This window comes from Pipra filicauda, unplaced genomic scaffold, assembly GCF_003945595.2.
Source record: "Pipra filicauda isolate LSUMZ 115617 unplaced genomic scaffold, ASM394559v2 scaffold115_size4368891_pilon, whole genome shotgun sequence".
Taxonomy (NCBI): Eukaryota; Metazoa; Chordata; class Aves; order Passeriformes; family Pipridae; genus Pipra; species Pipra filicauda.
The window spans coordinates 50,061-63,317 of NW_024103607.1; the positions used below are offsets into that span (position 1 = coordinate 50,061).

The 13,257-nt window shown below is 36.6% G+C and overlaps 1 protein-coding gene across 3 annotated transcripts in view; it reads left to right on the forward strand.

Annotated features, from left to right (window-relative positions):
• Positions 1–13,257, forward strand: part of GCC2 (GRIP and coiled-coil domain containing 2) — a 30,015-nt gene that overhangs the window by 10,261 nt on the left and 6,497 nt on the right. For 2 of the 3 annotated variants that reach the window (XM_027718443.2, XM_027718444.2), the window contains exons 7-20: positions 68–137; positions 826–926; positions 1,006–1,104; positions 2,079–2,198; positions 3,421–3,585; positions 3,884–3,988; positions 4,572–4,734; positions 5,265–5,365; positions 5,479–5,556; positions 6,233–6,370; positions 7,816–7,937; positions 9,714–9,890; positions 11,344–11,561; positions 12,905–13,099. In XM_027718443.2, the coding sequence (XP_027574244.2) occupies positions 68–137; positions 826–926; positions 1,006–1,104; positions 2,079–2,198; positions 3,421–3,585; positions 3,884–3,988; positions 4,572–4,734; positions 5,265–5,365; positions 5,479–5,556; positions 6,233–6,370; positions 7,816–7,937; positions 9,714–9,890; positions 11,344–11,561; positions 12,905–13,099 (1,852 nt within the window). The other variant, XM_027718445.2, reaches the window with a different exon arrangement.

Here is a 13,257-nt window from a genome sequence, read left to right on the forward strand (position 1 = left end):
TTAGGGAAAAAAGAGATATCACAAAGAAATTTTTGTAATACTTTTTATGTCTTTGTTTATGATACAGAATTTAATGGAGACAATGACTGAGAAAACTGATCAACAGTCTTCAGTAGCAGAACTTCAAGAAAAAATTGGTATCTTTCTCACTGTTCTCTTTTATATAAATGGTTTAGGTTCTTTGGATTGTTAGTTTTTCTTTTCATAATTGTCCTATATTTCCTACAAGCCAAGGAAGATGGGGAAGTACATATCAGTGCAGATTCCTACTAGGAAGCTATTCCTTCCACTAGGGATTTAAAATATTGTTAGCAATTTTAAGTTGGATATGATATGATATTTCTTAAGGCTTTTTCTTCCTGTGTACATCTGGCTATAAACAGTGTAGTGGATTTAATCTTTATTTTTTAAATATGGGAAGTGTGTGAATAAGAATTCCTAAGGTTGCCAAGAGGAGAAGGAAACAATACTTCACGAAAACTACTCTTGCCTCATTGCAGTTATCCCAACACATTAGCAAGAAAATGGTTCTGAGTTGTTAAAATTTATGTAGAAGTAGACAGGAATATGGCTCTTAATGTTAACTGTGATGGAAAGCCTCTGAAACAGGGAAAGATTGTCCCTAAGCTGTCTGTGTCCATGTTTTAGCTTGAAATTAAATTTAAATGTTTAACTGAATCAAACACTTGAACATCTCCCCTTTATATTTTGTTTGCTTTTAAATTCATGCTGATATTTGTGTTCTAATTGAATTTCATTTCATTTCATTTCTTGGGAAGAAATAGAAAGGTGTATTTTTTTAATTTTCTTATTTATTTATTTTAGGGAGGCTGGAAAAAGAATCTGCAGAAAAAGGAGAGAAGCTAAATAAAATTAAGGTGGTTGCTGTGAAAGCAAAGAAGGAATTAGATGCCAGCCGAAAAGAGGTACCCTAACTGTTTCCTAATATGAAGAACATTCTGCATGTGGGGTTCTGTTTTAATGACACAACTTCTTTTTAATAAGATGCAAGCTCTGAACGAAGAATTGGAGTTGGTTCGATCAGAAAAAGATCAGTTGTCTGCTTCAATGAAAGACGTTATTCAAGGAGCTGAAAGCTATAAGGTAAGAATAGTACTGCATTTTCAAGACAGTTAACTATAAGAAAATACTTTGGTGTTGAAACCTAGCCTGGATATTTATTGCTATTTATTTGCACAACTATGTTTGGCAAAAGAAATTGTGTCAGTGCAGTTGGATACCAAAATCAAGAAATGTAAGGTTCTAGTAATGGAATTGACTGCTGTCAGAAGAAAAGAAGGCACTTGCTTTCTACTGGAATGCTGTTTCTAAACCTTTTGAATCTAGCATCAGACATCAGACATTAAGCAATGTGTTGCTGAGGCAAAACATAAATCCTGACAAATTCTTCAAAGTACATAAAGTTGAAGATCAGTTTGAAAATCCTTAAGTGATAAAGACATGAACTAATATTTCTCTGGGAGCATATCTCTGGGCACATGAAGCAGAAGCAGGTGACAGTCAGCATTGCTTCAACAAGAGAAAGCTGTTCCTCGTAAGACTTATGAGGAGGAACATAACAGGAGCCTTCCAGTGCCTACAAAGACATTATCAAGGACAGAGAATCAGGTTATAAATGGTGGTGCAGGATAAGACAGTAGTCCAAAATTGAAATGAGAGCTGGATACATGGATAAACATTTTTAGCCTATGAGATGCTTGAGCTTTAGAACAAGTTGCCCAGGGGACTGGTGCCATCTCCATCCTTGGAAAGACCTGATTGGACTAAAGTCTGAGTTACAGGTCACTGCTGACCCTACTTTAAGCAGAAGGTTGAATGTAGACCTGCTGAGGTCTCTTCCAACCTGAACTATTCCAGAATTTCATTGCCTGAAAAGGGTTTTTCCCAGAGTTTGTAGTGGAATAATAGCATTAATTTCATTGTGATGTTTCTGGTGTTGCAGTAAGACGACTCATATACTGAAATATCAGGAAGACGAGTAGGCCTCTGAGATGAATGTGCTTATGCAATATGTGTATTGTAAAAAAAAAATTGATTTTGTGTTTGTATGTGTTAAGAATCTTTTGATGGAATATGATAAGCAAGGAGAACAGCTGGATTCTGAAAAAGGCAGAGCAAATAATCTTGAACGTCAGATAGATGACCTCACAAGACAGCTACAGGCGTCATCCCAGCAGGTCAGTTCTGTATGTGGGTCTGATCCATTGATGATTACTGTAAAAATCCTATCTACTGAGTGTAAGTTTTAATCATGTCATTGTTAGCACTGTTTCGTAGCCTAAGTCCGTTTTGAATAGTGACTTGTAATTCAGGGTGGTTTGTTTGTTCTTTTTCAACATCTGATATCTTACCTGGGCCATGACAAAGGTAAATATATCTAGGGTGTTTGGCTTTGTCAGTAGAAAGAGTTTAATCTGCTCCAGGTCAACTTACAGGAAAGAGCAAGTGTTTATCTCTGGGTTTGTTTAAGCATACAACTCTTCTGCAAGTATCAAACTTGCACTATTTCTCTGATTGCACAGCTACACTTCTCATGAAGTGCAGTAACCTTTATCTGAGAAATGTTTTTCTTCTGTTTCTTCAACAAAATGTGGGTTTGGGTATTTTTCTCTTTTTTTTTATTCATTTAATCAACAGTATATTTGAACATACTAAATTAATTATGGTGTTTTGCATTTTTCACAAGGATGAGACTTTAGGATGCATTGTAGAGTACCATAGTATCATTCAGAAGAGTCTAAGATGGTAATTAAGCAGCTGTGAGACACATTTTTGCAAGGGTGGCTGCAATGGGTTTAGTATTTAGGATTTAAATTCCAGGCCCCATACACTGAAGATTTAGCTAGGCCACCATTTCCTTATAAATACAAACCAGTAGTGAGAAACATAGGAAGATATAAGAAATTATACTCTGCCTGATTATGCAGGCATTGAATTTTTCAAGTTTGTTACGAAGAAACTGTTCTTACTATGTACTGATATGATCTCTTGGAAGACTTAGTGGTTCAATCAAGGCTTGCAGTTCAATCTTTTTAGGTGTTAGTAGTATGATCATTTGTTTATAAATACAGCACCTGTATCTGGAGTGGGACAATAAATATTGAAACGTTGTATTATTGCGAGAGGAAGGTGATTCTTGCAGAAAGCATAAATTTGGGGGGGTTTTTTTCTGATTTCTTTTAATTCTAGCCATGATACAGAAAGCTGGGCAAATTAACTCTGAACAAAATAATCAAAATGTGCTAGTGACTTTAATTTAGCCTGGTTTTAGCCTGTTTCTTAATCTGATTTAACACAATTAAGCTGGACAAGACTCATCTGTAGGAGTGTATATCTTATCTGACAAAATCACACACAAATTCAGCTATGTTTTTTATCTTTTCATGATTACAATTTCAGCATGATCAATTACACTCTGCTAATGAAGACCTCCTGGCTCGTGTTGAAACACTGCAAAATAATGCTAAGCTGCTGGAAACTCAGATATTGGAGATGCAAAGAGCCAAGGCAAAGGCTGACAAAGAACTAGAAGCTGAAAGGCTTTTAAGAGAACAGAAAACAAAGGTAGTACTTTGTCGAGATAGTGAATGGGCTGAAGCGTTACTTTCACTGGATGTGATTTCTGTTAGACCTTGGTAACTTGTGTTTTTATAAATCAAGTTCCATGCTTTCTCTTTGTGTTCCTTGACTGCGTTTATTGAAAACTATTTTGAGTTTTTCTCTGGTTCCTAGTAATTTCCTAAAAAAAAAGGAAGAATTATCTTTATACAACCTAAGTGTGTATGTGTGTCTATAAGTATAAACAGATGCTGACATCTATTTTGAAATTGGACTGCATAACTGAGAAGTATTTAAATTTCAGGAACATAGTGGTGCTCTCCGAGAAATGGAGGAGCTTCAGATGCAACTTCAGAAGGAAAAGAAACATCTGCAGAAAACTATGTTAGAACTAGAGCTGGCCAGAAAGGTAGGGCTGGTGTTTTTGTTAGTGCTTAGTGGACTACCAAAGATTTTGGCCTATCTTGCTGTGTTGAATGTCCTCCCGTTCTGTTCAGAGGATTTTAAAGCCTGAGGTGTGTAAAAGGGAAAACGTGAGAGCTTTTGCCCCTGGTTTTGTACTGGAGAGCTGACGTGTACTTTTAGGTTTGGTTTTGATGGGTTTATTTTTTATTTTTGTTTGTTTTAACTTGGGTTATGTGACCTGTCTTGGGTAGAAATAGGAAGCGAATTTAGATGTCTGGGGTACATATATAGTGCACTATTCAGAAACTGCCCTTGTTTTAAGGACTGACACTGACAAAAAATAATATCTAAAAAATACCTACTGATAAAACTTAAAAAATAGAAACAGGTTTTTCAAAGCTTCTGGTTACTGTCTGAAAACAGATTATTTGCTGAGGATATGGAAACCCGAGGGATGGGTGTTGCTTGTGGATATGGATAGTGAAAAAATTTTTGTTAGATGTGCAATATCGTTTTTTTATATAATTAAAAAGCCTTAGCAGACAAAGCAAATTGTAAGCTCTAGCTTCTTCATGTGTAACTTGCAGGATGCTCAAAAGAGTACACTAATGGATATGGAAATAGCTGATTATGAAAGGCTGGTAAAAGAACTTAATCAGAAGATTACTGATAAAGACAGCAGAATAGAAGATCTTGAGCAAGAAACGAGTATTCAGAAACAGAAGCAAGAGACCCTACAGGAAGAAATAAGTGAGTAAACTATAAACAGCAAGAGTCACTATGGTATAGTTAGTAATGGTAAAAAATGAAATTCAGAAACAACTTTTCAAGTCAATGAGTGAGAGTTAGGTTTGCAGGGAATACTAAACAGTTACACTGGAAAAGTAATTTTGACTTTAAGGAAACTTTACTAGGTTATCATCCAGTATTCAGCAGTTAAAAGCCAATTTGCCTGCCTGATATACTGTTTCCTACCTGATTAAGTTAATCATAAGTTCTGAATGTTGTTGATGGGTTTCATCCTAATATATCACATTCATAAAACTTGACTAGAAATTAAAATTTAATTTCTTCCTATCCTTAAGTATAAGTCTTAGAACCGTTTCATTTATTTGAAGATCTTTATGATAACTTAGACAAAGGATACCAAGCTTACTGTAAGCTACTTGTTTGCAGCTCTTAAGGAATCTGTCAGAATTTGCTTAAATATTTTTCAGTATTTTTAAGGAAATACAGGAGGGGAAGTTTCCTTTGCATAAAACTGTTGTTTTCCGCATTAGAGTTCCTTCAGTCAACTATGCAACAGGATGAGGAAAGAAATGCCAAGATAAAACAACTCCTAGTAAAAACCAAAAAAGAACTGGCTGATTCAAAACAAGCTGTAAGTCCCCCGATGTTAATTGACTGTGTGTTCCATTTTTAAACTAACCTTAAAAAACAGGCTGGTAGCTGAATTATTAAGTTGCTGAGGTTTGTGTAATTTTTATCTTGCAGGAAAATGATCATCTAATGTTGCAGGAATCCTTGAAAGGGGAATTGGAAGCCACTCAACAGCAAGTGGAAGCCTATAAGGCAAGAAACTTCACTTTTTTTTAGTGTAAGGTTTTCTCATTTAAGTAATAAGTGTGTGATTTTTACGGGCAAACGGAATATAGGCTGAAGAACAAAAAGGTGTTATTTTTACTACTAGGTTATTGTTTCTTAAATTAGTTTTGTCTCTTTGTTGCTTTCCCCAGATATTTTCCCTGTGGCTTTCTTTAAACAGATTTGCACAGTCTTTTTCCTCTTTCCCTTTCCAGCAAAAGAGAGGACTATGGAGTTTGAAGCTTGCAACCGGGATATGTTTTAAAATGATTCTTTAAAAATGGAAATTATTCAGTTTAAAAACAAAATAACATAACATATAGCAAAAATCTCAAGTGTTGTCTGACTGTATAAATTTTATCAGTTGGGCAGAATAGGAATGGAATGTAATGAAAGTAGCAGGGAAGTGAGAGAGGCTGGCTTTCTTAAATGCTGCCACACCACCATCATAATTTTATCTTGAATTGTCTCTTTAAGCGACATAATTTTATTAAAAATTATTACATGGTAAGCCATGTCTATTTTTTATTCTATTTTTATTGGATTTTAATTTTCACCAATTCTGTGCAGGAATTACTGTAGTAGAATTCTGTGTTCTTAGTGGCATGTCCCCTTGGAGAAGAAAACTTTTTGTTATAGTTCAGTTTGCAACTGACTTTTTCAGATTCAAGTGGCTGTGCTGACATCAGAAAAGCATAAAGTTCAGGAACAGCTGCGAACGTCTTCGGAGCAACACCAGCGTACGATGAGTGCTTGCCAGCAAAAAATTGCAACCCTGCAAGAAGAGTGCAGAGCAGCCCAGGTACTCTAGTGGGAGAAGTAATCTTAGAGACTTTGGAAGGGAGGTTTACTGCACTCACTGTCTGCTTCTCTAAAAATACTTTGCAGACCTTACTCTTCTCTTTTTGTCTGTCAAGAATTGGGAATTATCCCACTGCTTAAAGTATTGAGTGGTGGTATAAAGGACTATGTCCTGGTTGTCATGTATCACTTGTGGAACATCTGGACTGCACATGTATATTTCCAGTAGGGAAAACCTTGTAGTCATAGTGAGGAGTTGAAGTTTATTTAAGATGATCAGCAAGTACACGGTCAGGGAAAAGAGGAGTCTTTAAAGAAAAGGGGAGAACAAAAAAAAAGGAATATAATTTGCTTCATATAAAACCAGCTAACACAGATACTACTTCAAGAAATAAAAAAAAAGCTGTGAAAAATATATTTGCCAGCACCTTTTAATATGCTGAAATCTGAGCAGCTTCTTAATTGGCAGCTGAACTACATGCAAAACTTACACTATTGCTGAGGTTTTTTTATTATTTACGGGGGGTTTTGTCCATACGGCACTGTGTTAAATGTTCCTAGAATGTAGTGTTTGCATTGGAGACAGATTCAGAATATAGTAGGACTGCTATGTTCAAACTTCCTTTATGGAGATTACTGTACTACTTTATGGTCTCTGGTGTATGGTAGGTGTGCAACCTGCAGGTAAGTAATAGCTGAACTTTCCGAAATCCTCCTTTTGAAGGTGAGAGCATTTTAGTTATCTTGGGGGTGACTACTGAATCCATGAGCTTGTCCTAAGATCCGAGAAAGAAAATGTGCATCCGTGGCCTTTCTAGACTAATACAACAAGAGTACTTGAAGGATGGGAATAATTCTTGCTGTATAGTGTACAGTCAAGGATAAAGCTACTATATTGTGATGTAATTTTCTGAAACTCAGGTATCAGCTGAATTTAGAAGAAAAGACAGACCAAACACCTTTACAATCAACTAAAATATTATATCTTATGCTTTGTAATACCACTGCAAGACTGATTTAACTCCTCAGAATTATGCAAAACTTTAAAGCATATTAGATTTTTGTCACCTCAGCAGTATAAGAGGGAAACGGAATTATCTGCCCTTTTTTTCCTTCACATTTGCCTTCATTTAAAGCTGTTGATAGAACCCTTTGCTTTTGAATCTCTCAGTTGAATGCAGTTTTTTATTTTTCAGGTATTCTTTCTTTTCTTTAATACTAGTATGTTGAAAATTAGTGTCTCAAGTTTCACATTTTGTGATACTCAAAGTCTAAAGAAACATGATCTGTTATGGTAGTCACCGTTTTAATTATCCATTTAAAAGAAGAAAATGCAGCATGTGGTTTTATTTTTTTTTCCCTATGTAAAATGCATTTCATTTTAGAGAAATAAGGGAGCAATACACAACAGCATAACTGGTTAAGAGTTTGTTTTCTATGTGATAGGCTGAACAAGCATCTGTTACGTCAGAATTTGAAAGCTACAAAGTCCGTGTTCATAATGTTCTAAAACAGCAAAAGAATAAATCTGCTGCTCGGACAGAGTCTGAAGGAGCCAAACAAGAGAGGTAAAACTAAAATTTCTATATGCATACAGAAAAATACGGACACTCAAAGTTATTGAGCTTGCCTTTGCTAATTTCTGACCCACAAGGGAATTCCACTGATTAGCTCTTTGCTTCAATATGGAAAATATCAGAAGGGTGGCAGTGTGCTTCCCCAGTTACTTTGGTTTGAATTTTTTTTGTTTGGTCGGTTTAGGTTTTTTTTTAATCTAACTGTGGCTCTGCCAAGCTGAACAGAAGAAATATCATCAATTTCTACCCTGGTGGTACTCTGTTATTCTAATGCCTGGATTTATCTTTTTAACCGTTACTTTTGTGTAACCTGTCATTTCAGCCAGAGGGGGGAAGTAAGGTGTTAGGAAGTTTCATAGGAATCTCATGAGCAGAAATTAGCCAGCATATTCCGTGTAGACTTGACATGTCATTTTCTCAGTCATGAAGTATTGTAGCCAAGTGCCATTTGCAACTAAGAAGGAAAGAGCAGGTTGGTACAGTTCAGCTGAGTTCACTTTGAACTTTTTCAGGAATGAGTGGTTTAGTGTAGGTAAAGTTCTGGCTGCCAATTCAGTCATCAGTTCTAGCAGATTTATGAAATACTGTTGTTGAATCAGCTGCTGCATGAGGAAAGACTTGGAGGAAAAAGTTACACTTCCAAAAGGTCTCTGAAAATCCTTTTAATTATAGTAATAAGACAGGTAAATTCAAATTCATTTTGGAAAGTGTCTCAATTCACTGTAAAATTCGATCAATTTCTGTAAGTTACTGTTATAAGTCATTGATGGCTGCCCTTGATGACAGACTGGGTGTTTCTTTGTGAGATGTCAAAATTCATTTCTGACCATCTTCAAACAGTATCTACAATTGCAGCCAAAAATCCACCAGAGGGCGACTTGTGCTTTGTTAGAGGACTTTGGCTTTGCAGTTGGTTTGGGGTTTTTAAAAAAAACTTCCTGTCTTTGAAGCAAGTAAACTGCAACAGTTGCATTTCTGTGTGTCTCCTTTTTGAAGAATTTTTGTAAGTTTTAATATTGTTTTTTTTTTTTGTGAGAAGAGAGTCAGCTTGGAAACAAATTGGTCAAGCAATAAACAGATGAGAAATGGTTCCAAAGAAATTATTTATAAGTATCAACTCTAAGATTAATGAGATATACAGTTTATAAGATAATGGAGATGTCTGCATATATAAATACAGAAAGCATAAAAAGAGAATGTATGTCACTTAAGACTCTTTCTTCCTTGTGTATCTAATTTTGATTTGTTTCTGACCAACTGAGTTTATCTGTTTTTATAAATTTGATCTTGCTTCCTAGTACTTTGCTCAAAATATACTCCAACCATTTGTCCCCGTATTTGGTCTCATTGAACTGATGTGCATTTACTAAACAAACAAAAAAAAAGCCTCTACCACTTCTAAGAAGAAATCTTTTCTCCCAGCTGAATCCCACATATTATTGTCCTTCTGTCTTGTCCCCCCAAACCAGCTTGAAGTAGAAAGTGATATCAGTCACTCTTTCTACCCCAGTAGTTGCATTCCCAGCGGTTCAGATGGGATGTGGTAAACCTATTTGTTCTTAGATTGAGACAGGATCAGAACTTTGCTAATTGCTTCTTCTGTAGTCACATTCTAAGATATTTTGGTCATGGTGCTGTATTGATTTAATTAATAAATAAGCAATTTGGATCAGCTATCTATTATGTTGTTTATATAGTATAGGTTCTGAATTATTCTGTAATTATTTTAAAATGTATGTCGTGTATTTCTTTTTTTTCCACGTGCAGAGAACAGTTGGAAATGGTGATAGATGAACTTAAAGTTAAGCTGCAAGATGCTCAGCATAACTCACAGATGAATGCGTCTGAACTCCAGGCACTGCAGTCTGAACACGACACCCTGCTGGAAAGACATAATAAGATGCTGCAAGAGACTGTTGCAAAAGAAGCAGAACTCCGTGAAAAGTATGTTCTGCTGATGAATAGACACAGATATTTTATTTTGTGTGAACTTTAAGAACTGGACATGTAGTGGTGTATAACTGTATTTCTCAAAGAAAGGGCATATTATTGAGAAAGTTAAAGGAATTTTCAAAAGGATTGTTTGCTATTTTTCATGAGCCATCAGAAGTTTCAATAATGAAAATGAAATAGTAGCAGGGAATTTGAGACTTCTGCAAGCTTTCTACCTCTTAACGATCAGATTTAAAAATTAACATTTTTTAAGCACATTGACTATTTTAAAGTCCAGTGCTCAGCACTACATTTGTGTTGTACTGCTCAACTAAATTACAGGGATGTTTCCTATTAAAAAATATGCAGAGCAAACAATTTCACTGACAAAATACCCAGTCCTGTGTTCACCAACTGCCTTTCTTGCAGAAAGTACTAGATTTTAAGTCTGTGCTTGCCACAGTCTTAATTTGCTGTTTCTTTCAAAATGAAAGGAATCTGTTTAATCTTTATCACATCGCATGAGTACCTAGTACTTGAGCTCCTCACAAAGGGTCTTTCCCTTGTCTGTAGAGGGTACAAAGAAGTTTACATGAAATATTCATTAAAAATTACAGCTTGGTATTAGGAACTGTTGACTTCTTGTCACCATCTTTGTGCAGTTTTATCTGTTCCTGGTAGCCAGATGATGGCTCACTATAATCAACCAAATTACGTCCTGCATTTTTCTGGAAACAACCCACTTTACCGTAGGTTCCCTTTATACCTAGAGAGACTGCTCTTTGACATGCTGGCTCTGTTTAAGTCTTTAGGCTTACAAGGGCAAGTCCTGTGCTTAGTCTTTCCATACATGCACTTGTTTAATTGCTTGTGACAATTTTGTTGTGCTTCTGGAGTACCTCCAAACCAAAAAAAACCCCCAACAATTGGCGAGTTACTGACATTTTTCTTGCTAACAGCTACACTCTTCTGCCCTCTTCTGCGCTGAAAGTTGAGGCTTAAAAAATTAAACTTAGCTTCTTAGAAACCTGGGATTTTAGAAGCTCTGCATAAGTATTTCGTAAATAAATGTTATAAGAAGTGAAGTAGAAGGTAAGCGACGTGCCCTGTATGACACTATAAACACAGTCATGTTGCAATTCTAGAATTTAAGAAGGTTTACAGCACCATGTCTCTAATACTTTTTTTTTTTTTCCCCAAAGATGTCTGAATTTTGTGTTCTAAAATAGAAATCGAGAGTTTATATAGCACAGTGCATTCAAATGATAGGTAATCAGCATAACGTTTTCAGTCTTAGATTTTCCCTGTAGAAAGAGGAATTTAAATGGAAAAAACTTGCGTGGTCATTCTAAGATAATCATACACATGAAAATTGAAAGCTGCTTCAAACTCTAAAAATTTTTAAATTAAAAATTACAGAGTTTTGCTGTGCGTTTCTTACTGTTTGTGTGTATGCTGTTTTCAGACTCTGCACAATACAGTCTGAGAACATGGTCATGAAAACAGAGCACGCCCAGATGTTGAGTCAGCTGACAGCCCAGAATGAAGCTCTCCGGAACAATTTCAGAGATCAAGTCAGGAACCTGCAAGAAGAGCACAGGAAAACAGTAGAGACACTTCAGCAGCAACTCTCCAGAGTAGAAGCTCAGCTCTTCCAACTCAAGAGTGAACCAAGTACTAGAGGTAACAGTACCAGGGTTTCTTGAGTTAGTTACAAATTTGTGCACCTGAGTCTGAATCTAAAACCTGCTTACACTGTGTGATTCTGTAAATTACCAGAAACCTTTTCTGGAGACACTGCAGCGTGCTGTAACAGTCCACAGATACCAAGTAAGGAACGTGTCTTTGTTATTACTTACTGTCCCTTCAGAATCTTAAGGTCCTTGAATACATCCACGGGAGGGCAGCAAAGCTGCTGAAAGAGATGGAAGGACTGTCTTGTGAAGAGTGGTAAAGAACTCTGGGTTTGTCTAGTCTGGAGAAAAGGAGGGAGGGGCAACCTCATCACTGTCTTAGAGATTCCCGAGGAGGGGAAGCGAAGAGGGAAATGCTGAGCTCTTCTCACTGGTACCCACTGATAGGATGTGTGGGAGTGGTTCAGATCTGCCTGGAGGAGATTCAGACTGGACGTTAGGAAGTATCTCCTTACTAAGAGAGTGGTCAAACCCTAAAACAGCCTTCCTAGCAAGGTGGTTGATGCCCCAAGCCTGTCAATGTCTAAGAGGCATTTGGACAATGCTCTTGATACCTTTTGGTCAGCCCTAAAGTGGTCAGGCAGTTGGACTAGATGATCATTGTAGGTGCCTTCCAATCTGCATCACTGTTATCTATTCTGCAGTGTCTGCATTGTCAGACAGATGAAGGGAAATTACTTAGGTTGTCTGAGGTTTTGGAGTATACCAGACATCCGCCTCAAGTAGGAGAGGTGAAGCTAAAGAAAAGTGTATTGAAAGCTGTTTCAAGAATGTTTGTTACTGGTATACTTGCCATTTGATCCCTCTTCTAATTTAAGATTTTACTGTCTTCAGGCTCAAGTGTTATTTTTGTATCTGTAAAGTTACTAACCAGGATGTAGTTGGACATTTGCCAAGCAGCAGTAACAGTTTAAGAAGTTAGTCTATTACTGAAGCAGAAGGGTCCTGCACACAGTATTAAAACAGAAGACTTTATGCCTCTCACAGGACTGGTTGAAATAAAAGCTAATTCTGTTACGCCTTAAAAATATTTGTCACTCTGATCATAGCTACAACCTATCTTCGGGGAGAGTTGCATGAAGATTTCATAGTCACTGAAATAAAAATTGCCAGTAAATTTTAGGTTTAGAAACAGGCTTTGATTGTAATGATCATTTGGAGGTGAAAGGCTGTATTCTTCTATTATAAATGTTATGTATCTAGCTTTCTCTTTTTTCTTCACCTGCATTTTGAAGACTAGTTCGTGTACTGTTCTCAGTCTGAGACAGTCACATCTGTGAAACAGCCCTCCTGATTTCATGCTGATAACAAACATCAGGAAGTATCTTTCAGGTCCAGCTGTTTCAAATCCAGGAACGAAGAACTTGAGAGAACGGCGAAACACTGACCTTCCAGTTCTCGATGTGCACACTGTAGCTAGGGAAGAGGGAGAAGGTATGGAAACAACAGACACAGAGTCTGTCTCTTCAGCCAGCACCTATGTACAATCCTTGGAACAACTTCTGAACTCATCAGAAGCAAAAACTGGTAGGTAGAACGTGGCTTTTAGAAGCACTTGCCAACATAAGTTGCAGAAGTTTCTTCCCTCATATTTTCATGCTTTTAGGTGCAAGACACAAGTCTCCTTAAGTGTCACTGAGTTTACACTGTCCTGAATTTCTGTAGGAGTTTTATTCTTGAATAAG